General features: G+C 44.0%; 1 protein-coding gene across 1 annotated transcript in view; it reads left to right on the forward strand.

Annotated features, from left to right (window-relative positions):
• The window catches only part of RREB1 (ras responsive element binding protein 1), a 137,164-nt gene that overhangs the window by 71,899 nt on the left and 41,382 nt on the right, over positions 1-23,883 (forward strand). The window contains exons 5-7 of the mRNA XM_054381975.1: positions 1,197-1,360; positions 21,649-21,793; positions 23,005-23,144. Coding sequence (XP_054237950.1) covers positions 1,197-1,360; positions 21,649-21,793; positions 23,005-23,144 — 449 coding nt within the window. The remainder of the gene's footprint in view (positions 1-1,196; positions 1,361-21,648; positions 21,794-23,004; positions 23,145-23,883) is intronic.

The following is a 23,883-nucleotide window of genomic DNA, read 5'->3' on the forward strand; positions in this document are numbered from 1 at the left end:
GAGGTGAAAAAACGTGTGCAAGCCAGAAATGCTTTCTTTATAACTTTATTCAATTGTTTTGCATTTTTTTTGCCTTCTGTGCTTGTATTTTCTTTTAAAAAAAAAAAGGGAAACAAAAACACAAACCCAGCCCAAAGTGGGAAATTTTCCTCCCTTCCTTCCCCAACATTTCTCCCCCACACACATACAGACTGGCTCCAACAAGGATGTATGTCCTGTTGTGCGTAGCTTAAAGAGTCCCAGGGATCTGGAAAAACATCATGAGGCCTTGAGTACAGATCTCTTTACTGGTCATGCAAATTAAAAAAGAGGAAGACAAAATTTTTCAATCATCTCAGTGTGGAAGAGTGTCTCAGGATGTAACAGTTTTAGGAGGCAGAATTAGAAATACACTTTTTTAATAGATTGTGCTTTTTTTGTTTTGGTCAGCTACAGGCCTCTTCTTGCTCCTCTTGCAATATATACATGCTGTATAAGGAGGTTTGGCCTTTTTTTGTGTCAGGAGTTTCTGCTTTGGATGCTCAAGTTGTGGTTCGCTACTCTTGAGTCTGCTAGTTACTACTTCAGTTTTCCCTCCTGAACTGTAACTCTCAATTTTATTATTTTCCTCCTCTTCTGACTGGGTTTTTTTGGTGCATGAAGAAATCTTCAAGTCTGAATGCAAGTAAAAAGGAGGGTGGTACATACGACACAGCAGCTAATGGCCACATTTTGGCTGTGTGTATGGCCACGCAAGTCTCCATGTTCACTCAGAAGCAGTTTACTTCTGCTTGCTTACTACACAGTCAGTTTGAAATTAGTATCTTTAAGGAGTTTTCCCCCTTAGCCAGCCCCAAACCACTGCTCAGCGTATAGTATCCCCAAGTACCATTTGTCTGGTGGGTTGCTGCTGGGTCACTTCCTGTCCCCTTTTGCTGCACACCCATCATAAACGCTCATGTGGTGGGCATTGCAGGCTGTGTGCAACAGCTACTATATGAAACAGCTACTTGTGCTCGTGCCTTATGGAGTTAAAAATGAAGGGTGGCGGTGAAGTTGAGAGGGGAGGGCTGGGGAGCAGAGGTATATTCTGGGCCCGCCTTAATATAAGGTATTGTGCCTTTAAATGGCTCTCTAAGATGTTTGTAGCTCTTGCTAATAATTTGCTGGCACTTCAGAAGGGGCATTCAATGAAAACAAATCATTGCTTTCTCTAGCATAACACTGACACTGGAGGGACAGACCATTCCTGCAGCATCTGTGGAAAGTCTCTGAGCTCAGCGAGCTCCCTTGATCGCCACATGCTGGTGCACTCAGGTGAAAGGCCTTATAAATGTTCAGTATGTGGACAGTCCTTCACCACCAATGGCAACATGCACAGGTGAGTGCTGACTATGACCCAGCAGTTTGGAAAAGAATTACAGTATAGGAGGCTGTTTTCTTACCTTGAAAGGACTCGCAGGCTGGCTAAAGGCACTTAATTTGGCAGAAAACAGGGACTGTCTGTGATCTACAAGTATGGCATGACACACATACTTACTACAATGACTAGGATGCTTAAGTTGTGGGGGGAAGTCAGAACTGAGAAAGGTTTTCTATCTTATCACGCATTACCAAGAGTTGTCCATAGTATTGCTTCTTTGGCTTTATTAGTATTTTTATCTTGACAAATGGGATAGATTTTTCTCCGAGGACAAAAAACAGATAGCCAAGCTTTTACAGGAGCTTCTAGTTTTGTAGCTTGAGAGTTGTGGATGCAAATGGTTGTACTGGAACATCTGTGGTGATGTTTTATGTTGTTAGATATCCACGTGCCATCATGAAAATGTTTTTTCAGAATAATGGGTCTTGGTTTTAAGTGCATCCATCACTATCTACTGCAGACAACTTCCCGCACTAGAGATCTGGGAAATTTTCTGTAACCCAAGTTACTAAATAAGTGTTGTGTAGTTTCTTCCATTGGAATGTAGCAATATGTGCAGTTGTCAACTGGGGGAAACAAAACGTTAAATCCCATGGCTGTTCCTTCTCTCTCATCCCCCAATTCAGGATTCATCTGTTTGCATGGGTGGAACACTTCAGAGCTGATTAACTTTGTGAATTCCCACATAGCTTTAGTCCCTTTATCAAAGAGTTTACAGCCTACAAAGAAATTGCAAGACAGGTGAGGGAAAGGAAGGTGAGGCTCTGGCCAGCCTCATCTAGTGAGAGGTGTCCCTGCCCATGGCAGGGGGGTTGGAACTAGATGATCCTTGTGGTCCCTTCAAACCCTGTCTGATTCTATGATTCTATGAATATGGCTAATAAGCAAAGTGACAAGAGTGATGGTTACAAGACAGTGTGGGAGGGAAGAGATCTTGTTTCCTTGATTATTACCAGTCATTTTCCAAATAGTGTGCTATAGGTGGAATCAAATGGGTGCTTTTGGTGACAATAGGGAAGACAACGTAATGTCACATGAGGGAAGCAATACATTCTTGGAGCTTTGCTTATTCTGTGTCATGCTGTCTAGGTGAAACAGGTGAAAAGAGAGAAGAAATGGGAGGGAATGCAGTTTTGTAATTCCATATTTATTTAACTTATACTTGATTAGCATTGGAAAGGATTGGACAGATATGTAAAAGAAGAAGGGAAGACTCAAACAGGTTCAGAGGAGATAGGGGCTTTGGGCACTGAATAAATCACACCTCTGACTCATCTGACCAGAGGTGTTGCCAGACTGGGTCATTACTCTGCCTGAGGAAGGCAGGGCAGCTCCTGAGTTGCAGCACTGTCAGCATCCAAAGGTGAATTCCAGTGCTCGGAGTCTGGAGTGGCTGGACACTAGTGGCCCACTCTTCAGCCCAAGCTGCTTGCTGAAGGCTTGCTTGCAGGGGTGGTTTGGCTTTTTGTTCACCAGGCATCTCCTCATCCTCTCTCAGAAGCAGGAAAGGAAGACACCCTGAAACTTGACTCCAGGCCTATCAGTTGTTGGTATAGTCACCTTTGCTTTTGCAGATTCCCATATAGCAACATTTACTGTGCTTTAGGAGCTAATCTGCCAGCACTGTCAGGCTCAGTGACTCACCCAGAAGTAAGTACAGATGAGAATCTGATGAGAAGATTGTCTGGCTTTGAATTTTTTTTGTAACAAGATGTTGCTTGACGTTACCAGCATGTAGTGATGTATTTACTGGTTGCACTAAGAAGGACCTGAGTTCAGTCAAGGAAAAGCTTCCTGTTAAAAGTTGGTTCCATCAGATACGTTTCTGTCTGCTCTGTAAAACTCCGTGCATAGCCCCATGCCACAGCAGCTCAGTGGGACATGGTAGAAACCTGTTACAGCAAGTAATCCCAGACCCGTGACAGGCAAGTTCTGAGCACCCTGGATCAGGCTGCCTTTGCCAAAGGAGGGGTTTGGTTGGCAAGACTGTGCCACCAATTTGGTTTTGCAGTGAATAACCTTTTCTTGCTGTTGTAACAGACTGATACTGAATCCTGTTGCTGAAGTGGAAAGTGTGAATGTGGAAATAGGCAGAGGAGGAGAAATGCAAAGTGAAATTTAAATTTGCTGTCTGCTGCTATGACACGCACTCACAAGTTTTTGTCCACTGGGTGCCTCATTCTTAAACAGGTACTTCTACTTTAAAATGGTATGAAGTGAATTCTTTCGTAGACATCTCAAATTTAGCTACAGCATCATGTCCAGTGGCCTGCCAGTGCTGTGTATGAATGCCTCTCACTTCACATTCCAAACTGCTTCTGCCTCAGGATCCTGGAGCAAGGACTTGCTGGCCAGGTCCTGTCTTGTGCGTGACTCCCACAGGCCTTGCCTGGATAATACAAGTCCATCTTTCCCTGTTGTTGTGTGTAGTTCCTTTATTGTTTGCTATTTTTGTGCTGTAGCATCTTAAGTAGTGACAGACTTATGCCCAAAGAATAGGATTTCTGATGTGCACCTGGTAGCCATGGTGGTATCCCTAGAGAGTTGCACAGTATCATTAGTACTGTGTTCAGTTTTGGGGCCCTCAATAACAAGAGTGTTGGAACAAGTCTGGAAAAGGGCAACAAGACTGGTGAAGGGTCTGCAAAACAGGTCTTTTGAGGAGCAGCTGAGAGAACTGGGCTTGTTTAGTCTGGAGAAAAGGAGGCTGAGGGGTGACCTTCTCACTCTCTAAAACCACCCGAAAGGAGACTGGAAACAGGTGGGGGTCTGCCTCTTCTTCCAACTAATAAGTGAGAGGATGAGAGGAAGTGGCCTCAAGTTGCACCAAGGAAGGTTTAGGTTGGATATTTGAATAAACTTCACTGAAAGGGTGATCAAACGCTGGAACAAGCTCCCCAAGGAGATGGTCAGATCCACACCCCTGGAGGTGTTTAAAACACACAGGTGTAGTGCAGAGAGACATGGTTTAGCACCAAGCTTGGTAGAGTTAGATGATGTTTGGAAAGGTCTTTTCCAACCTGTATGATCCTATTATTCTATCAGAGAGAGAAGCTGTAGGGTTAGCAAAAGGTTGTGGAAGCACAGATAAAGAATCAGTGTAGCTTGTGAGGGGCTGCAGGAGCCTCCTGAAGTATTACTCCATTTATGTCAAGCTAGCTGCATGAGAGGAGTGAGAGAGAGGTCAGCTTCTCAGGATCTGAACAGGGAAAAAGCATATAGGCTCATACCACATAGATCCACTCTTCTTTTTCTCCCCTGCTGCCTTGTCCTGGCTCTTATTTAACTTTCTATAGATAGTTTTCAATCTAGATTTTAACAAGACCTTTAAGGGGAAACAGTCCAATGAAATGGTTTTGTTAAGGGAAATAACTGTGCCATAGCAGTGCTTGTCACTGTTCCAGCAAAGGATGAAATTTCTGATCCACTTTTCCACTTCTTGCTTCTTTGGGTTAGAAAATAATCAGTGTTACTTTCTCAAGTGCCCATTTTCTCCATAGAAAGTAATTTTTCTCTTTCACTTTATTAAGTGACAGGAGGGAAACACCCTCCAGAGGTTATGTGCTGTTCTGCCTGTGGGCAAAACTTCACTGGCCAGACTTTTCATGAAGTGGGGCCACTCTGTTCTCTGCTCATCTGTTCAATGGGTAAATCCAGCTGTGTTGGGAGTGTTGCATGTACTCTTCACCTGTTCAATTGATGCTGCCTTTCCTGATTCCCACAAAATGTACAATACTTCATTTTAAGTGAGTCATAGCCTTTCACATAAAGTCCAGGTGCTTTTTTGTTGTGCTCCTTGGCTTCTGGGCAGCAAGTCAAGTTGAATGGGCACAGCAGACAGGGATAGAGAGGGAAGTTTCTCTTGTGCAGCACCATTCAGAAAAAAAGAGGTTAAAATCTGCTTCCTTTTCTGACCAGAGTGACTCTTAGCCAGGGTTTTCAAGAGGGAACTATGAGCCTGGGTCTCTTAGAGCTGCCAGACAGCTCAATAGTCTCCTGAGCCTTCTGTGGGGTCAGTCTCTGTTGGAGAGAGCTAAGGTCTCAATGATAAGTGTGAGGTCCATCGGTGTCTAGTATCAGGAACAGAAATTGCTCTGCAAAAGTAGAGCTGGAGACAATGCTGAGGGTTTTTTGCAGAGATTTCTGTTAGACCAGTACTAGAATCACAGAATTATTGAGGCTGGAATAGACCTCTGAGAACATGAAGTCCAGCCTATGACCTAACACCACCCCATCGACTAGACCATGTCACTAAGTGCCACGTCCAATCTTTCCTTAAGCACCTCCAGGGACAGCGACTCCATCATCTTCCTGGGCAGTCCATTCCCATGTCTAATTACCATTTCTGTGAGGAAGTGCTTCCTAACATCCTACCTAAACCTCCCCCTGGTGCAGCTTCAGGCCATGCCCTCAGGGACTGAGTTTTGGGGGTTTAGGGAATTGTTTTCTTGTGGCTTTTTAAGAATTGGGGGAAGGATTTAGATCATAGTGATTTCTGAGTTGAAAATTTATAACTGGCGTGGCAAAGCAATAATCCAGTATGTATGAAAATCTGCAGTTGAGGATACACAGAGCCTCACACTTTTACACTGGAGGTAGACACTGTTGCTTTCTCTTGGCCACAGTAAATGGAAGCTGAGTATTCTGAGATCTCCAGCAGAAGAATAAACTATATGGAAGTACTGAGGAGCAGGGATGGAGGTTGAGGGGTGGTATAAAGAGTTTTCAGTAGCTCTGAAGGAGCTGGGGATTTACAAACTAGTGTTTCAAATCAACAGATTACAGTTACTAAAGATTTTCCAAAGGCTTTCCATCAGGACTGTCAATGCCTCCAAAAGTGTTTCCTTTGGAAGGAGGAGACTTTGCCAACAGTTCCTTTTCCATTTCCGTGACTGAGGATGGTCTGTGCCTGTCACTCTTAAATCACGTTTTCCTTCTGGCTAAAGACACGTTCTCCATGCAATTTGAAAACGTTGATGGGACAGGAGTGCCAGAAGGGAGGCAAGGAGTGACCTTCCTACCAGTTTCCAGTGGGTAGCTATTAAAGGCTCTATGGCAAGTCTGAAAAGGCTAAAGAGATAATAGATACATTTCAGCCACAGTTTCCCCAGTGTGGTAAAAGAAGCTGCAGTATCTACAACTGATATGCCCCAGACTGAACATATTACACATCTCTAGAAGTGTTCAAAGCTAGGTTGGATGAGCAGCATGGTCTAGTGTAAGGTATCCCTGCTCGGTGTAAGGTACTCCTGCTCAGTGTGAGGGGATTGGACGAGAAGACCTTTAAAAGTCCCTTCCAGCCTAAACTATTCTATGATTCTACTCCATACCTAGCAAGATTCTTTGTAATGGATTTTATTTTCATCCTACTCAGGTGTACTCATACAGTGTTTATGCATCATCTCTGGAATAGTTCTCAAAGGTTGGGGAATTGTTTGGGGTTTATTTGGCACATGCAAAACACCACATGCAACATCCACATGCAGAAGTCTTTGAAACTCAAATTGGAAGATGTGGATCGCAGAAGCTATGCTTTGAAGCATGCTTGCAAAGGGTCCTATCAAAGAAGGTATTTCTTCTTTTAATTAGGAAGGCACTTTCATTCTCCATCTTATTTTCAATGCTAGAAAATTTTCCCAAACTTACATTTTTTGTGGTTGGACAAACAGCTGGTTATCAGGGTATGTGCTGTTCTGATGCTCAGATTAAGTGTTTTTTAACCACCACTTGGTGTGTGCATGTATGTTGCTGAAGGAGTCTCTTGAGCAAGGTGGAAAGTAGGAGAGTAACCTGTGAAGTTTGATGTTTTAAGCAGCCCTCTTTGCTGGGAAATGAAGAAGATACATGTGGTGAAGGTTTTAACATGCTGGTTGGAAGATGAGCATTGGGTCCTGATCCAGGCAGAGGCATTGAGATGCTGTAATGATTTCCCTGCTCTCTTTAATATGGATCAGTGTTCCTCAGGGAGGCACGTGTGCAGGCTGCCCTTGACTTTCCACCCATCCCCTAGCAGAGCATACTCAAGATCTGGCTCGATCCATCCTCTCCCTGCATTCCACCTGTGAATTGTTCCTGTGTTATTTATGGCATTAGCCTGCTTCCAATACCTTCTGTGTGCTTTGGAGGGTGCAGTGCAATAACAATGCCCAACCTTGGAGTACAGATAGGATCTCTGCAGTCCAACATGTGCAGCCTGCCATTTGCTTCAGACTGGAGTTTTTGGAGGCAGGGCACAACCTGATGTGATGAGGAGCTTTTGTTTTTCACCAGGAGAGGAGGGGAATTGCCTTAGTACAACACATTTAGGTTTCTGGTGCTTTGCCAAGATAGCCAAATCAGAATTTGGTGTTAAAGATTTTATGGCTCTGAAAAACTGAACGTACAAGATCTTGAAGCTAAAAACAAACAGCCAAGGTTCTTGTCATACTGGATGTTATTGACACCACACATGTGAAAAGGCCTCCTCTTATTGTCTTGCACAACAGAAATGTCTCTTTGGTCATCTCCTAAGGAGCTTTTATTCCGGTGTAGTAAATGGTAGACAGTGCTCTTAAATATGAAACAGCGGGCTGCATTACAGCTTTTAGATCCAGTCCTTATACGTGAGGGGTGATCTAGCCACTGTCAGCATGCTGGGAAAGATAAGCCTCAGTAAAAACAAGAGCCCTAATTCTTGAGCAGGGATGACAAACACAAAGGGCTCAGTTCTGTTTCTGGTAGCTGATGGCTGTGGGTGTAGGAGACAGGTGAGCTGTGATAGCTGCTTTGGTGTTCTCTGCACTTAAAATGTGTTTCCTGCATTTTTGCTGATACATTTTGTAAAGAAGAATGGGGAAATGGGGAGACAAGTGGTTTTGCTCTCTCTCATGTCAGCATAGAAATCCAGAATAAATGTTTGATGTTCTGCTGAAATCCCTGTGTTTTGAAGATTAAGAAAGCAAGGAAGGAAGGAAAGAAGGAAAGAAGTAGGGAAAGAAGGAAATAGAGAAAGGAAGAAAGAAGATAGGAGGAAATAGGGAAGGAAAGAAGGAAAAAGAAAGAAAGAAGGGGAAATGGAAAGAAGGAAGGAAATAGGGAAAGAAGGAAAGAAAGGAGAGAGGAAATAAGAAGAGGGAGTGAGTGCGTCAGCTTTTTCCACAACAATATAGCAGTAAGAGCCTGTTTCTCTGTGTCTTTGAGAATGAGAAGACCACACTATTTTTAATGGTCCCAGGCAGAAATTTTTGTCTATCCAACTGTTGCTTATCTTTTAGAAACACCTTATATAAGCTTTTATTTCATTCTCATGATGCATAAATAGGGTATTCCAAAACCCCCTCTGTAGTTATCTTCAGCACTAAGAGACTCAGAAGGAGCTGTGGTGCAACAGCCCCTCTGTGAGCTGCCAGAGTCAAAAGATGCCATGATTTCAGATGTGTTACATGCTGCCTGTAGCCTTGAGCAGCATCCCCCTTCAGTTATCATTAAAGTACAGCAAAGGAAGTTAACACCAAAACACGAATGCTGAGATCTGATTAGAATCAAGTGAGGCAAGGAAGTGCAGGGTTAAGATTTATACGCAGGCCTTAATTAGCTCCATTGTTCTTGAGAAGCCAAGTATACATAATGAAGAACATTATACTTGCATCTCCAGAGCTCTTCGGGACCTAAGACAAACTTTAAGGCAAACTTTAGCGTGCTTTTTGTCAGTGTTGCCTTTAATTTAATCACTAAGGCTGATCTTGGGTGTTGCAACCTTGTGGATTTGTATGTTTTGGTGTGTTTTTTGTCTAAAAAAGGGGATATGTCACTTTCAGTAAGTTTAGGCTTCTGGTGCGACTTGTGCTGAGGGAAAGGTTGTCTGATGTGGTGGAGTTGTGCCACCCTCCTCATGGGCAATAACATAAATCTCTGTATAACAGAGTGTTCCTTAGTGCTGCTTTGTTACCCATGTCACAGTTCAAATGAACACAAGCCACTTGACACATTAGACTCTGGTCCTGGAGTGTACGGCAGTGTGAGTCCTTGATCTTTCCGCCTAAGTATCCTTTCAGAAACATCATCTCTTCTGAAGGTCTTGTATTCTCAGGCATGTTACCTCCCCTTCTCACTTTGAAGGACTATAAAATAAATAGAAGCCTTTAAATGAGCAAGCATTAGAAAAACTAGACAATCTTTGTGGGGCATTGAGGTGCTTTTAGTCCTTTGCCATAAGCCTGACATTGACACTATTCTTGCAGAGACATTAACTGTCAAGGTTAACAAGTAAGGTGTTATTCTCTTGGCATTTCAGTTGGTGATTTGTCTTCTAGCTTGCACTTTGGTTGGGCTGTTCTATGTAAAAAATGCTGGTGGTGAGAAAGTTTGCTGGGAGAGTTTGTGTGCTAAGGTAATCTCTGCTCAACCTGTTGTGCGTGCACATCAAATACTTGCATTGCCTCTCCAATGAATGTGTGCTCATTCTATTCCTCTTCTTCTCTGAAAAGACTCTGGGGCCAAGAGAATGAGGAAAGTCTTAAACTGCAGCTGGTGGTTGCTATCATTCCACCTTTACTGTATGTCTTCCAGCTTTACCTTTTCTCCCCCCAGCGTCTAACCTGCTCAACCTGTTCTAGTTCATCATGCTGGAACCAGCAGGCTGCAGAAATACATACCCCCTTTCAGGGTCAGCAGGTTTCTTAGTCTTTTTTTTTTTTTTTCCCCTCCCATCTTTTAAAAACAGGTTATTTGTTACCAGTAGATCATCAGAATTCAGGGAAACTGGCAAGGAGAATCTTGGTGTTTGGGCTTAGCCGGGGCCCTTCACTTGGGCTTTGAGCCATGATGCTCCACCTGTGTGATACACACAGCTTAGTCAAAGACATGGTCTGTAAAGTACCAGTGCCATTATATAGCTGGTAAATGGCACAATGTATGCAGATACTGCTTTCTGCTTCTTGAGGACCTCTGTAGACATACTGAGTTCTCCAGGCTGCTCTCTTAGCTGAAGTTTTATAAACACTCAGGAAATTGTTTGCTATATCCTCAGAGACAGCAATCCAGTGCTTCATGGTGGGACACAATGATATTAAAGGTCCTGTCCAACCAAATGCATGGGTCATTTTTGCCATCAAGCCATCTCAATGTGTTGTCTTCTTTGACAGTTTCAAACCAAGGGTGAAGAGAGTTAAAACTCCACCAAAATTAATGTCACTTAAGGGTGAAAGTTACCAAACTCCTGTAAAGTAGCACAAGCCCTGTGGGGACTTCTGTTTCCAGCTACTGCGCTTGACTAACCAGACCTTTTACAAGCCATGAAATCTTTTCCTAGTGCTTCTCTGCTCAGTGGGAGAATGCTGTGAGCTCACAACTGCTGAGGAAGGAGGACCTCACGTTCAGGAACAGGCAAGGAGGAAATGGGCAGAGCACGTGAAACCTCGTTTGAGAGGATGCCATCCTCAGTGCTGGGAAAAGTTTGCACAACGTGTGTGTGTGTGTGTGTGTGTGTTGATAACCTCTTATTTTCCTACCCCTCAAGTTACTTGGTGACTGCTGATACTGGGGTGATGTGGAGGCCCTGCTTGCTCAAAGATGTGCTTCTCTTATCCTGGTACACGTGTGTGTGTGTGCTGGGTGGGGGAGATATTCAGCCGTGGCCATCTATTTTTTCTTCCTTGAGCTGTGTGACGCAACAAGTTGCTCTCTGCTGTGTGCTGTCAGGATTGCTCAACAGGGGAGTGTGAGAGGGAGGCAACTTCAGCAAGGCTTTGCCTGTGTCTGAGAAGTAGCTGGGGCTTGTGTTTGCTTGGTTGGTAAAGGGATGAGGTTTTGGAGAGGGCAAGACAGAGCTGAGGTACCTGGATGCTGTGTTTATTCTTAAGGATAAAACTTTCCCTTCTTTTAGTATCTTTTGTCTCTCTCCTTTTTTCCTGATGTTACTTAAAACTGCTTCAACTGTCCTTACTATCTAACACTACTTGTCTTTAAACTTGAAGTTTCCCAAAAAATCAGCAGTGGAGTTGTTGACTAAGGTTATATTCTGTGATAATGAAAGGATGTGCCTGGAAACCACAACTTTCCAAAAAGATGAAAGGAGATAGCACTTCGGAATGTCCCAGGCCAAGTTTTTAGTACACTGCTTAAAACTTTTGTCTCTAAGCTTAAGGAAGTATATTTTCACTGTCCCTTGTGAATGAGTTTCTTAAAACTGGGAAGCTTCCTTGGCATTGATACTTTAGGTCTGCTCTGAATTTAATGCAGGCTGAGGGCAGGCAGTTTGGGAAGCTCACACTCGATTTCCCTACTCTTTTACCCTCCCTTATGTGAGACTCGATGCAGACTGCAAATGAGAGCTTTCTTCTGCTATCCTCTGGGAAGGTTCTCTTTGGAGGAATGGTTTGAATCACTTCCCTGTCACAGCATCATCAGGCAAATATTTGTCTCGTTTTTCCTTTGAGGTGTTCTGACAATGCTGCTGGTGGTGAACAGGAGTAACTTTGAGCCAAGCTGGGAATGCAGTTGTATCAATCTAAGCCTGTTTCGACTTGCTGATTCTGCCTAGCAAGTAGTTGCTTAAATGTGAATACAGCATAATTATTCTGAAATGATCCCCCCCACACTTTGGATTTGTAGATTATTATCTTCCCTCTCAAATAAAAATACAAAATGCTCTGTGTGGATGTGTGTGTATTGTAATCTTTAGTTATCCTGGCTTGGGAGCTGCCACCGGTTAACTTTGCTGACTGGCCTGGTAGTACTGGAAAGGGATTTCTGATCTCTCATTTGAATGGGTGGCTTTTGCAACCTTAGTATACCCAGCTCACCTTGGTGGATCTGTCCATGTCATCCTAATGAGATTCTCTACTCTATTTCAGCTTTGCTGGGAGAACCTTGTTGAGCAGTGAGATACTGTGGTAGCCCATGCTGAATGTGGAAGGATACTCACGGCATGTCTGAGCAGCAGTAGTTCCCAGGGGAGCTGCTTCACCCACATGCCACCACATGCTGCTGTGTGAGGAGGCTGGACAGGGTCTTCTTAGCCCTGATAGAGTTAATGAGCTATGCAGCTGTGCTGGCAAGATTGCAGAGTCTGAGTGCTGCCCTGGGGGATCTCTGGTTGCAGACCTGCAACTAAAGTGTAAAGCTAATTGTGAAGGGTCTAGAGTGCAAGTCCTGTGAGAAGCAGCTGAGGGAAATGGGGTTGTTTAGGCTGGAGAAAAGGAGTCTGGGGGGAGACTTTCTCCCTCACTACAACTCCCTTAAAGGAGGTTGTACCCAGATGGGGATCGGTCTTTTCTCACAAGTAGCAAGTCACAGGAGAAGAGGAAGTGGCCTCAAGTTGTACTGAGAGATGATTAGGTTGGACATCAGGAAAAATTTCTTGCCACAAAGGCTTGTCAAGTCCTGAAACAGACTGTCAGGGGAGTGGTGGAAGGATTTAAGAGCCATGTAGATGTGATGCTGAGGTACAAGTTTTAGCACCAGACTTGGTAGTGTCAGATTGATGGTTGGACTCAGTGATTTTAAAGTTTTAAACCATTCTGTTACTATTTTCTGTGATAAAACAAGTCGGTGCTCCCCAATCTGTTGCTTCCTGGGACCTCTTTCCCCCACCCTGCTCTTCCACTGCATGTGTCGCAACTGCTTTCTTACCAGCATAGGCACGGAGATGTCTTGCTTTTCAGCTTTGTTTTGTTTATTGTGTTCAACACTGGTTACCACTAGACTGTTTGGTGGTACTTGAAATTTGTTTGGAGATTGCTCCACAGTTGTAAGAGGGTGTTTCCAGAATGTTGGGGTTTTGGTATTCGAATGTCTCTTGATTTGCTGTGAAGTGTGCCTGCATGTCTGATGGCTTTTGGGGTCAGTTTGGAATTTTTTTAAGGATACCAATAACAAACAAGCTGAGAAGCTGAGACAAAACCAGAAGCTGGTCTGAGTATGGGTTGTGTCTGAAGTGCAAAATTACCTGCATCTTTCTGGTTCTTGTGATTACAGCTGGCAAGGGCTAGGTATATTGCTCTCTTTAAGTGGGTTATGTTGGTAATTAACACTGGAAATACATTGTCAATATAGATTCTCTACATGATTTAACAAACAACTGACTAAACTCAAGCATATAATCTTGCTGCACTTTTGACTTAAGTTCCAGTCATATTCATGAGACTATTAAGGATTAGCAGCAGTTTATTAAATTATTTCTCCTAAAAATGCTGCAGTTTCACTTTCTATTTGTTTGGGATTTACTTACCATGTCAGTGGTGAAAGCTTTGAAGAGGAGTTCCCTAAGTTCTACATTTCTAGACAATTTGGACAGAGTGAAATAAAAATAGTGACAAAGATGCCATGACATAACTCTGAAAAGAGACATTATCAGTGTCATTTTAAAGGCTGTCTTCTGCTCTGTGAACCACTCTTCAATGTGGGGCCTGAGGAACATAATGGTGCAAATTTCAACCTGTTTTGGATGCACCCTGAACTCTTGTTTATTCTGATGTGGGGGCACAAAGTGGGAGCTTATATAAATCAGGCTTTCTTTGTTTTGTTTTAAACAGAGGTGTTTGGTCATGATCTAAATGACAGAGATGCTTTTTTGTAAATGTTTGAAAACATGTTTGGGGTTTTTTTATTCTTGGGGGATTATTTCCTGTTGTTTGAAGATAGCAATATCTCTTGGATAGAAAGATCTCTTGGAAGAAAAAAGTGGGAGAGGTAAAGTGATTGTAATTGTCCTTAGGGCCCTCTGACCAGCCCAATCTATTCCCAGACTATCTTAGTGAGCTTAAGTAACTGTGTTGGAGAAGGAGAAAAAAAAAAGGTATATTTTAAGTAAGGTTGAAGGATGGAAGGTCTTGGATTTTATTCTTAATCTCTGGATGGCTGGATTTGTGGCACCTTTGTCTTTAGATATCATCAGCTATAAGAGGATCACCCCCTTGGTTTTTATACCAGCCTGCTCAGAAATCAGAGGAGATGAGGAGCAGCCACCTGCAGTATGGCAGAGTATAGAGTTCACCTAGTGGTAAAGTGGAGAAACTTAGAATAATATGTGGGATATGAAGCAAGAACCTGAACTTAATACTGTCAGATGATCTCTGTGGACTGATAATGCCCAGATTCATTGGCCTCCCCACTGCGTTTCCACAGGCATGGAGACATGAGGGAGGAGGAGAGTGTTTATACATGCACTGGATCCTGCACTCAGGAATTAATCTTGATTTAGATGTTGGGACTTTCCCAACCAGGCCTCCGTAAACTGCTTGCTGCTCCTTCTAATCAGACCTACCTGGCTTTAACCTCTCTTGACTCAAGGCCAGCAGTGCTTGTGCTGCCATGGTTAGAAGGGAGAGGCTTAACCCTGGACCCTGCTCGGAGGCTACAGATACACCCATTCTTCCACACCTTGCCTTTGCCCTGGCCTCTGAGCCAGGTAGGCTCTTTGGCTTCAGGATGTAGAGCACATCAGCAGCTGCACAGACCTGGAGTGCAGCTCCAGTGTGGGTTTTTTTCCCCAGAGTTAAGAGATGAGGGATTCCCACACACACTGAGGGATGACACTTCCTCTTCAAAAGCTGAAGCAGTGCTGATCAGGTTATCTGCATGCAAAGCAGGAGCTCCTGGTTTTGTTCTGAATTCAGTGAGACCCAGAGCTGGGAGCAGCTGCATCTTGCAGTTGCCTCTTTCAGGATGCTTTGACTCCTTGTTCTAGCCTTGAGCCAACCAGTCAAAACCTGCCCACGTTCTCATTTTGGCATTGAAGCTGGAGGCTGCCCTGTTTCAAGACCTCCAGAAAGCTTATATGATCAACATGCAAATCCTCTTGGCATTAAGAAAATACAGCAGGTCTTTTTCGAGGTGCAGGAAAGACTGGGATGTGACCAGCAGGGGCTATGTGTGGTTCAGGAGGACACATGCCCTTCTTCCCCCCACACCCTCCCTCAATGAGTCACCTCCCTTAGGCACTGATCCAAAAAGGAGTAAGGCACTTGAGTTCTGCAGTTGTTTGTTATTACAGAAGTCTCTCCTTCAAGGAAAGGGAGCAAAGTTTTCCCTTGCTACTGTGCTGGTGGAATAGTTACCTTTCCACCCTTCTGAAATCATGCTCTGTGATTTCAGAACTGGGGTTGAAAACTTTTTCTGCCCATTTGTTTAAAAAAATAAGGAAAAAAAGAGGAAAGAAGCTGGGGGAATTCTTGAGCAGTATCATCTTAGTCATCCCATTCACATGACAGCTAGAGGGAGAGAAAAGCTGTGGCTGAAGAGGGGAAGTGGAAGGTGATTTTCACAGTGAGGATGGAATGAAAGGCAGTCAGGCACTTGAAAAATGTGCTTTTGTGGAGAGGGCTGGCCAGCATAGAGGCGTAGCACAGTTGGATTCTCTTGGCTCACCTGTGAAATTCCTTGTGCAAGGGGGAGGGAAGAGATTATGGGGAGAGCTTTTTCACCTACAGCTGTGCTATGAAAAGCAGAGCATGTAGCAAGTTAGCTGCATTTTTTGCATAGCAGTTCTTAAATGCTAAGAGTTCAGTTCAGAGGCAGATCAGACCTTGGTTGGAAAAAACTTCATTTCCTTTTCCCATTTTTCAGCAGTAGTCTTTGCCGGTTCCTCCACCACTTTCTCTGAGATGTTAATCGAGGCTATCTAGCACTTAGCGCAGAGTCCTCCCTAGTACTAAGCTAAAATTTTTATCTCCTTCCTTTCATCCTGTGTATCATGGTTTCGTTTTAGTGTTCCATCCTCAATACTGTGCAAGTGTCTGTGTGCTTACAGACATGCTGGGGAGATTTATAACCACTGTATGAAGTTCAGGGTTCAGGACTCTGCACCCTCCCAAGCCTGTCTGCTCTTCTTGGGCAGCTCTTTAGGATGGTTGAGAGCCACAATTCATTGATTTAAATTAAAAAAGTTCACGTGCTGTGGGAAAACATCCACTTCTGGCTCTCTTCTGAGCTGCTGTAGTGGTCACTTCAGAGCTGCTAGCACGTATTACTGTAACCTACATCAGTGGCTGAACATGTTCTCTGCATGTCCTCATTTTGCCCTTCTTTTATTGTGCTGCATTCTAACTTAAAGTGTTGAGTGTTTATTTTTTGGAACTGATGAACATCATATCATTTTCCTTTGTCACTGTAAGATGCTGAAAGCCAGCCTGACTTACGAGCCTGGCTTTTGTATTCAAAGTATGCCAGTGTTGTCAGGCCAAAATATGTTGTTATAGTCACAATGGGAAAATAACTTCTAAGCACATCTTTGTTCCTGTTCTCCTTGTATCTTGGCAGGCTAAACAGTGAGCTTGAGCATTTTCAGCCTTACATGTAAGATCTAATCAAGGCAAACTCTTCTAAAGGAGAATAATGCAACACAAATATTTTCCCCTTTCCCTTAATTATAGTTAGGAAACTTTTTAAGTAAAAGAAGCCTTGGTGAAGGGAGTGTTTAACTTTGAAAGAGAGGTTGTGGATGTGGATGTGCCTTGGCATCTGCCGCAGTTCAACCCAAACTGGGTGATAAATGTTTTCATGAAGCAGGATAACATCCATGCTGCAAAGTAGAAGAGATGAAGATTGTCTCTCCTTTGTATTGCTCAGCTTTATCTTCTCGCTTATCTCAGGCTGTAGCTTTAGTAATCTTTCTTCCTCTCCACCCTTGATGTAGTGAAACTTGCTCAACCTGCCGAAGGAACAAACCTGCTGACTGTGATGTGGACAGGTTTCGACTCTCCTTGAGAACTCTGGAACCTGCTGCTTTGGTTTTGGTTTTTTCTTTTTTTTTCCTTAATGATGGCATATGCAGAGAGAGATCACTGCAGCTCTGATGTTTGACCTACACAGTAGAAGTCAAAGGTGCAGTCAGGGTGCCTTCCTGTTTATAGCTCAATAGCTTGAGCTGCTTCCTTTCAAACAAGCAAAACTAAAACATTAAGGGATTACCACATTCCCTGCTGTGGGTATGGATTCTACTGTCACTTTTAGGGCATGGCAAAAGCCTCTTGTGCAGGAAGAACAATTGCACACTGGGGGCAGCTGATGATTTTGACTTCAGATGCAGCAAAGCTCCCATTGCTGTGGTATAGCACCTGCATTAGCAAGGTCTGCATATAGAATCATAGAATGGTTTGGGTTGGAAGGGATCTTTAAAGGTTATCTAGTCCAACTGGAGCAGGCTGCTGAGAACCTCGTCCAACCTGACCTGAAATGTTTGAAGGTGGGGCATCTACCACCTCTCTGGGCAACCTGGGTCAGCGTTTCACCACCCTCAGTTAAAAATTTTCTTCCATCTAGTCTGAACCTCCCTCTTTTAGTTTCAAACCATCAGCCCTTTTCCTGTCACGACAGGCCCTATTAAAAGTCTTTCTGATTGGCCCCTTTAAGTACTCCAGGCTGAACAACCCCACTCTCTTGTCCCATGCTTCTGAATCCAGCTTCTGAATTTGGTTCCCATCTGCCACTGACTCCATTCTGGGACTTCCCCAATGCCTACCTCCAGCATCAGTGGTGACAGTGACATCATTGCCATCAGGGGGCTGAGTTTAATGTTGGTTTTGTATATATTTGCATCCATTTTATTGTTATTATTTCCACACAAGCTGATTCAGTTTTCTTTCCCAACCCATCAATCTCTCTGCCTTACTTCCTTTCTCTTCCCTTTGGGAAGGGAAAGAGGTTCATAGAGATAGTGTCTGTCACTTGTCTAGTGACCAGTCCAGCCCTGTCCACTGACACCTAGGGTACATTTGGCCACCTGGGATACAAGCACACACTGCACTATGTTGCATTTCAAACACAACTGGACTCTTCTGGGGCTTGCAGGAGCCAGTGTGTTTGTGTCAGTTAGGTCATGCCACGTTAGGCTGGAGGTCTCAGCAGGTTCTCATGTTGGTGTCCTGTGGATGTGCCATCACAGCCTTCTGAAGTAGGAGCAGCTCCTTCAAGACAGGCAGAGTTCAGCAGGTGGATAAACGGCACAAGGAAGGAAGGTAGCCCTAGGGAAGGTGTTTTGCATAGGTAGCTACAGAGTGGGAGTGCTGCATGCTTGTTACTGGCAGAAAAGAGACTTTGAAAGAAAATAGGAGCACAAAGTCCCATGCTTAATGCAGAGCAGGTTCTTTTGTTATTTGTTTCTTTTGTTTTCTGGGTGAATGTGCTTTAGCTTGGCTGTCTTCGCTCTCTGGCTATCTGAAAAGTGACTGACCAAGTCATCTTAGCTATGCAGCAGCCAGAAGGTTAAGCAATGTGTCTGTGTGTGTGTTTCTGGGGGGGGAACATGCACACACAGACAGGAACATGCAGAAATCTCTGTCTCACTTTCAAGTGCTCATAGAAACAGAAGAACAGTCTTTACCAAAAAGAGAAAAAACAAACCACCTTCCACGTTTTGCTTTGCCTGTGCTGTTTGAATACTACATTTTGTTGTTCCCAGGTGCTTTTTGAGTTTTATCTTCAACTATTGTGGACAGAAATTCTTTGAACAAGCAACTGATTTCTTCTCACATGGATACATGCAGCTGCTTTTCATGCTGTTGACGTATCACCCATAAGAGACTCTAGCTGGCAGGAGACGTTAGATCAGTTCCATAGGAGTGAAAAAAAAAATACTTAAAGAAAATGAGTCAATAAAGTACCTGTAGGTGCCTTCTAGGTAGATTTGGTGAGACCAGGTAGCACTAGATTCATCCAGATATATCAGTTAGTTTGGTAACTGTGGTGTATCAGGGCTACCAAGAGGGGCAAGGCAGGGGGCCCCAACTTCTCCCTGGGTCTTGGAGAGAGCCAAACCCTTGGAACTTCAACCTTCCTTCTGCTCTCAGTTGGGTGAACAACAGGGAAAGGACTCAAATTCAGCAACATTTCTGTGATGCTGTGCCCAGGAGACTGGGCACATCTGCAGGGATGCTTTCTCCTCCCTGAACCTCCCATGGTGTGACTAACTGGTGGACAAACTGTCTGCCCACCATTTTTGTGAGCAGTGAGTATTACTGAGGGGCTGGGGAAGCTGTGTGTTCACTCATGTGGGTCTGGTCCTCCAGGCAGCCTTGCTGGCTGTTGAAAGCAGGCATCTCACATCAGTTCTGCTATGTGTGGTTCTTCTGGTTTGAGACTGCTCCTGCACAACACCCTCAGAAGCCTGGCTGTAGTTGGAGATGGTAATTGAGATGTCTTTAGTTTTCTTACAAGATTGAGAGATTGTGAAAGGAAACATTATGAAAGTGCTGTGTGAGGAGACAGGACTCCCAGCAGCTCCAGCAGAGGCTGCCCATGGGTCGGTTCGGTCCAGCATGTTATCTGAAAGCATCATGCCCTTGGCATCCAAAACTAAAATGGATTTGATGTCATAACACCCAAGCAGTTATGAGGACATACAAGACTCATCTAGGTTACAACATTCTGGCATGTTTGAACACGATAGTGTGCAGGCAGGTTAAACGGCATGGAGCTGTGGGTGTGACTTCTGCAGGATGTGCCAAGATGCCATTAACATGGTCTCCTTTGTGCTGCTTTTAAGTCAGTCAGATGGACAAAGGGCAGCTCTCTCCTTCGCTTCTAGGTATTAGAAACAAACATTTCCTTTGTGTGGAGGAGCATAAGTTTGATCCTTTTTCAACAGCACAGTAAATGTGAAGTGAGGCTAAAGGCCTTTCAGAAGAGAAATTTTGCAATCTGAGCTTGGAGCGCTCAGAAGCCCCGGCACAGGAGCAGCAGATTCTGTCTAGAACTAGCCAATTGTCTTCCTCAGTTTACAAATACCAAACCCCAAAAATCAGGCAATCATGAGATTGCTTCCTGAGCTGTTTTGTCTTTCTCAGTGCTGTTGTGACACAAAATGGTTGTTCTCCCGTGGAAGCATGTTTGTGAAGGTGCTGTGGCAATGAGAAGCTCAACAGTGTGACCAGATAGATCTTGACTTCAGAGCTGCAGTCGAAATTCAGTATTGGGGTGCATCAGTGTGTTAAGGATGAGAAGAGGATCTTCTCCATGCTAAGCAATATCTAAATGGCAGGGTTCAAGGAGATGGGACCAGACTCTTCATCTGTGTCCAGTGTTAGGATAAGGAATAATGGGCACGAACTGGAACATAGGAGGTTCCACCTCAACATGAGGAATACATTCTTTGCTGTGAGGGCGCTGGAGCACTGGACCAGGCTGCCCAGAGAGGTTGTGGAGTCTCCTTCTTTAGAGAGATTCCAAACCCACATGAACATTGCAATCCTGGGCAACCTGCTCTGGGTGACCCTGCTTAGCAGGGAGGTTGGACTAGATGTTCAGAGGTCCCTTCCAACCCCCACTGCATTGAGATTCTGTGGAACTAAAGTATTTAAGAAGTGTTACTCTGGCGTTAGCAAATACAAATCCATGTGCAGTACTGGCTGACTATAGAAGGAGAGGCAACTGCAGATGGGATGCTTGTTTTGCACAGAGAGAAGTGGATGCTAAGCTGCAGCCTTTTTACTTAACTAGACAGCCACAAGTTGGGGTTGTTCAGCTTGGAGAAGAGAAGGCTGTGGGGAGACCATCTTGTAGCTTTTCAGTACTGAAAGAGGCCGATCAGAAAGATGGGGAGGACAGACTTTTAGTAGGGCCTGTTGTGACAGGACAATGGGTGATAGTTTGAAACTAAAAGGGAGATTCAGACTAGATAGATGGAAGAAAAATTTTACACTGAGGGTGGTGAAACACTGGCCCAGATTGCCCAGAGAGGTGGTAGATGCCCCATCTTCAAACATTCCAGGTCAGGTTGGATGAGGTTCTGAGCAACCTGCTCCAGTTGCAGATGTCCTTGGTGACTGCAGGGGCTTGGACTAGATGACCTTTAAAGGTCCCTTTCAACCCAAACCATTCCATGATTTTATGATAGGACTGAGAGGCCAAGCTGGAGAAGAGGAAGCTGGAGGGGAGACCTTCTAGCTCTCTACAACTGCCTGAAAGGAGGTTGGAGCCAGGTGGGGGTTGGTCTGCTCTCCCAAGTAATAAGTGATAGGACAAGGAAAAACAGCCTTGGATTGTGCCAGGGTCGGTTTTGATGGGACATTAGGAACAATTTCTTCCCCAAAAAGATTGTCAGTCAGTGGAAGTGGTGGAGTCCCCTGGGTGCTGAGGGGCATGGTATAGTGGTGACCTGGCCATGCTGGCTTAACAGTTGGACTTGATAATTTTAAAAGTGTCTTCCAATCTGAACCATTCTATGATTCTGTGAAAAGCAAAATCTTAGAAATTATGTTGACATTAAGGTGTTGGCAGACATTCTGCCCTGATTTGCCTGCTGACAGTGTCTTCTTCCCCCTTCTGCTCAGGCACATGAAGATTCATGAGAAGGATCCAAACAGCACTGCGAGTACAACCCCCCCGTCCCCGCTGAAGCGCAGGCGATTATCTTCGAAACGGAAGTTCAGTCACGATGCTGAAATGGACAGAGAGGAGAGGACACCTGCAAAAAAGGTTCTTTAAGGGGCATGAAGTGAAATATGTTCCCGGCTACCTCTTAAACACTCAGCTGTTGAGTTGAGGCAGTCAGCAGAGAGATGTGAAGATATGGTCCTGTTACAGACCTGTATATGAGGCCATGTCTTTTCTGTGTAGCCAACACTGGTGACTGAGATGGAAAATTAATTTCTCCAACATCAAAAATTCATTTCCGACTTCTGAGATCAAAAAAATAATTCAATCTTTTGGGTTCTTTATTGTTTAAAACTTTGGGTTTACTTATGATTTGTATTATTAGATAATTGGTGTTGGATGACAAGATGATGAACTATTCTTTTCCTACTGCAGCTTTTGCCCTAGTTTTGGGTTTTCTTCTCCAAAAAATCCTTCCTACAGCAGGCTGATTTCAACTTTTAAAATGATAGTGTTTCCTTCAAAAGCAGCAGCAGCAGCTCAGGTCTGTTTTTGTCTTGATCAGGAGAGAAAAAAATAAACTCTCTAGTACATATGTCTTTCACAGTAGCATAATCTTGCATTATTTGAGTTGCAAGAGCAACCAAAAGATATTTATTTGAAGGCTAGACATTTCCATTAAGGTTCTATTTAGGAAATATTTGAGTGCATTTCAGTCATCTATGCAAAATACGTGGTGGCTGCCAAACTGAACTTGACCCTTTCCATATCCTGTCTCCAAATGCAGGCTACTTTCAGTTCCATTTAGCTCTGTATCCCTTGTTTGGTGCACAGTTTTCTCCCTGTAATCAGAAGAGGCCTGTAGAAAACACTCAGAAGTTCATTGCTTTGCCCTGGACCACTTGAGTTAGCAGTTGGCAGTATCTCAGTGGCATAAATAATTTAGGCTGACAGCTCGTCTGGCTTTCTGAAAGGGGAGGAATGCTGGTTCAGTGGTAGTAGATAAACATACGGGTCTATGAGTTGTTCAGATGGCAGTTTCTCATTAGAGCTGTTGTATACGTGACTTCACCACACACTTTATCTCCTGCTGAGCCTCCTTTGCTGTTGTGCCTGCTCTCACTCACACACAGAGGTTCTGTCACTTACCCTCTTTCTCATTTCTCTCTGAAATGAATAATTTTTGGTCTCCTGCAGCAAAGTTGCAGATGGAACATGCTATGTCTTTGTTAAGAGGGCTTCAAATGGATTAAGTGTTTGGTTTGTTGCTTAAAATATAATCTAGTGAGGTCTTTTTTACCTTCTCTCTGTAGGTTGTTGAAGATGGTCACTCCGGTGAAGGGGATAAGAGGGCTGAGGAGGAAGTTTATCATTGTCCAGTGTGTTTCAAAGAGTTTTTTTGCAAGTATGGGCTGGAGTCCCACATGGAGACACATCCAGATAATTCACTGAGGTAAGAAGTAGTCCCCAGAGTGTTTCTGATCATAACATAGCCTGAGGGAACCTGCTGGAGAGGGGAAGGAGCCACTCAGCTCTGTGCACTCTTTACTACTTTGTGGTTTTGAACAGGTTTTTAAATGTTTCTGCCTCGTCTTGTGTCACCAGCGTGCTGTAAGGCTCAATTGTATTCTTTTTTTTAAATCCATTAAAAAAGATTCACTTTAAAAATTAAAATCAATTTAGAAAGATCAAACCCATCACTGTTGTTACATAAAACTGTAAAATGTCAACATTATTATTAGCAAGTTAAATATGCTTAAAATGCGAAGCAAAACTTGAGTATTCTGGTACCAACCTATACGATGATTCTGCCCGAGGAGAAGGCAGCAGCTGGGTATAAAGGTTGTGGGAGTGAATGAAGACAGAAGAGCTTCTTCCATAAAATGTGTTGTGCTTTTCTGACTGTTGAGGTTAGGGAATGGTTTGGATTTGGGCATAAATCAGCTTCATGTTACTAGGGCAAAATTAGTTATTAATTGCTTGGCTATGTGCTTGAGCGATGTGTTTGGCATTGAGTGCACCCTCAGCAAGTTCGCTGACGACACCAAGCTGTGTGGCGTGGCTGGCACACTGGAGGGAAGGGATGCCATCCAGAGAGACCTTGATAGGCTGGAGAGGTGGGCACAAGCCAACCTCATGAGGTGCAGGGTTCTGCATCTGGGTCGGGGCAGTCCCAGGCACTTGTATAGGCT

The sequence above is a fragment of the Indicator indicator genome, chromosome 6 (genome assembly GCF_027791375.1).
Source record: "Indicator indicator isolate 239-I01 chromosome 6, UM_Iind_1.1, whole genome shotgun sequence".
NCBI lineage: Eukaryota > Metazoa > Chordata > Aves > Piciformes > Indicatoridae > Indicator > Indicator indicator.